Source organism: Neophocaena asiaeorientalis, unplaced genomic scaffold (assembly GCF_003031525.2).
Source record: "Neophocaena asiaeorientalis asiaeorientalis breed wild unplaced genomic scaffold, Neophocaena_asiaeorientalis_V1.1 scaffold212, whole genome shotgun sequence".
Classification (NCBI taxonomy): Eukaryota; Metazoa; Chordata; class Mammalia; order Artiodactyla; family Phocoenidae; genus Neophocaena; species Neophocaena asiaeorientalis.
This window is the reverse complement of record NW_020174046.1, coordinates 4,952,890-4,955,603: the sequence shown is the minus strand read 5'-3', so window position 1 is coordinate 4,955,603 and position 2,714 is coordinate 4,952,890. Positions and strand designations below refer to the sequence as shown.

The 2,714-nt window shown below is 38.3% G+C and overlaps 1 protein-coding gene across 10 annotated transcripts in view; it reads right to left on the bottom strand.

Moving 5' to 3' along the window:
• LMO7 (LIM domain 7) overlaps positions 1-2,714 on the bottom strand; it is a 195,687-nt gene that overhangs the window by 31,370 nt on the left and 161,603 nt on the right. For 9 of the 10 annotated variants that reach the window (XM_024753952.1, XM_024753956.1, XM_024753953.1 and 6 more), the window contains one exon: positions 1,920-2,228. In XM_024753952.1, coding sequence (XP_024609720.1) covers positions 1,920-2,228 — 309 coding nt within the window. The remainder of the gene's footprint in view (positions 1-1,919; positions 2,229-2,714) is intronic. The other variant, XM_024753957.1, reaches the window with a different exon arrangement.

Genomic DNA, 2,714 nt, shown 5'->3' with positions numbered 1-2,714 from the left:
GAACAAAAAAAAAAAAAAAAAAAAAGAGAACTAGGTAGTTCAGAGGAGTGTTGCATATGCCCTGGCCACACTGGTCCTAGGCTGTTCTGTGCATTCCCAGCCCTTTTCCCAAGTCAGTAAGCTCCTTCTCAGTGACAAGAGCAGGGTGATGCTACATAAGCTACTTTCCTCAGAGTGCAGAAGTGGACACACCAAGCATCTCAGGGATAGGCAAGTCACCATATGATATCTACATTTGTTCAAGAATTCCAACTGCTCCACTCTTTAAGTCAAGCCTAATTTTGCCCGGTAGCATTCCATTTCAAGTTGGGTGACTAAAGAGCATAAATCCACTAATGATAAAACCTGAAACCACGCCATGTTAACTCACATTCCTCTGAACTGCTCTAACCTGGAAGCCACACCCACACCCTCTTTTTCTTAATCCACTGATGCAGCTAGTCAACTGCCACCCTGAAGGAGTTACCACCACTGAGCACACAGTACAATAATCAGGCTGTTTCGTGGGATTTGCTATTTGAAAAGGCGAAGGCAAACAGGCAAGTCCATAAAACAAAAGACAGCTTGCTTCTCTCTTTATTATTCATCCACTGGTACCTTATGTTCCCCAAGTATAACAGAGGCTACTGTCCTCATCCACTGAGACTTATGATGCTAATTACGTATTCCAAATTCTTTAAAAGTGAAGTTAAAATAATTTACAACCAATGATTTTAGCAACCTGAAGAGACTGGATTTAGATGTGTTTGTAAATATACATGGGAAAACTGAAAGAAATATATCTAAATGCTACAGAATATCTCTAAATGATGGGATTACCAAGTCATTTTTATTATGTATGCTTTCCTGCATTTCCAAGTTTTCTCAAGCACAGAGTACTTTATAATCACAACGAAAAAAAGCTTACTTTAAACTTGTAAAGCTTTCCTGTACTAATAAAAACTAACAATACTAAAATATGCTGTATCGTATTTTACACAAAGATATTTCATTAATATAACTTGGGCCAAGTTATATACTTGATGTTGTGCCTTGGGAAAAAAAATACACTTTAGTAAGGCATCAGAAAATGCTAGACTAAGCCACAGAACCACAAAAGCATCTCCGCACTAAGGGGTTCATACAACTATCATATTGCTTATTGAAGGTTTTTCTCTAAAAGAGAAAAGTTTCTTTCTGTTCTCTAGACAAGCAACAACTCTTTAGCCTATGTGTAAAACGTAACTAAAAGAACATTCATTACCTAATAATTCTCTTAAAGTTATCTGTGGGATTTTAAGTAGGAAAAACTACAAATGCCCCCAGTCCTTCTTCATCTGATGGTATATTTTACTTGGACTCCAAATGTTAAAGAACGCAATTGTCATACTGTAACTAAGCCTCAATGTTCCCCTTAAAAGAAAAGGAGTGGTACAAAATTCTAGGCTTCCCAAAGTACAAATTAGTATTGAAAGTCACTAGGATTTTTCATATGGTAGAGAAAGAAGTTCCCCTCTCATGTGTACCAGTTTCTCCTTGTGGTCAGTTCACTTCCCTGAGAAGGGGTTTTTATTACCCATTTTCTATTAGACCTGCATCTAAAACCTCCTGAGTGACTCCTGCACCCAAACCCGGACTACTGAGTGCTAACGGTGCAAGGCAACAGCTGCTGAAATGGGGAGTAGAGAGCAAAGCCAGCCAACTCCAGGGAGACTGGTCCAAAAAGTCTCCATACACCCATATCACAAGGGTCATCTGGATCCATCAACTCAGAGTTGGAAGAGATCTACTTCCGCCAAGATCTGTTACAAATAAAATGCAATGTCATTTTCTACATTATCAGCCCAGACTATAGTGCCTAGAGGTTAGAAACGTGGTTTCCTGATTTAATTACTTATGTTTCTGGGCAGAAGGTGATTTAAAAGCCTTCCCAAACTCACCTGTGATCTTGAGACCTCTGTCTGTGGTGAGCTTCTCCCTTCTCCAAGCTCAGACGTTAAATCAGGGCTAGATGTTGAAGATAACGTGTCTTTCGAAGTGGCAGCCTGGCCCTGGGAAGGAGATGAGAAGGTGGGTGTAGGAGAGAGCAGCCTCATCACACTTTCTCTGGGTGCTGCTGCCTCTCTTTCGCTGGATGACCTGGACGCAAACTGGCTCGTGTCAGGTCTTTGCACAGAGATGCTGACCGAACTGCTTTGGGTTCTCTTAATGCCTTCTACGTCTCCATTATACTTCCAAGAATCATCCATCTAAATAGGAAACATCATTTTAAACTTCGTATTCTGTTAGATTTCTATTTAAAAAGCATATACATTAAATTAATACTTTAAAGTAATGAAAGTAATATATACCTCCCTCAGCAAAGTAACTACTACTAAAAGCTTGGAGCATGTTCTTTCACACTAACAGATCCGCACATATGAAGTGGTAGGAGTAGTTATTTTTTACTAAAGTGTTTATTTTATAAACAGACCTCTGAAACTTGCTTTGACCATCTACATCACTCCAGGTCAATAAACAGAAATCTAAACTAGATCAATTGAATACTTCACACTATGGATCTCTACAATTTATTCATTTGCTATGCATTCAATGTCATTTAAAGTGTACCAAAAATATTGCACATCTCTTTATAACCAGAATATTTTATGGCACAGTTTCCCAAAAGTAGACTTGCTGGACGAAAGAATATTTTATGTATGTAGTATAAAATATAATTTTTATATATATATATA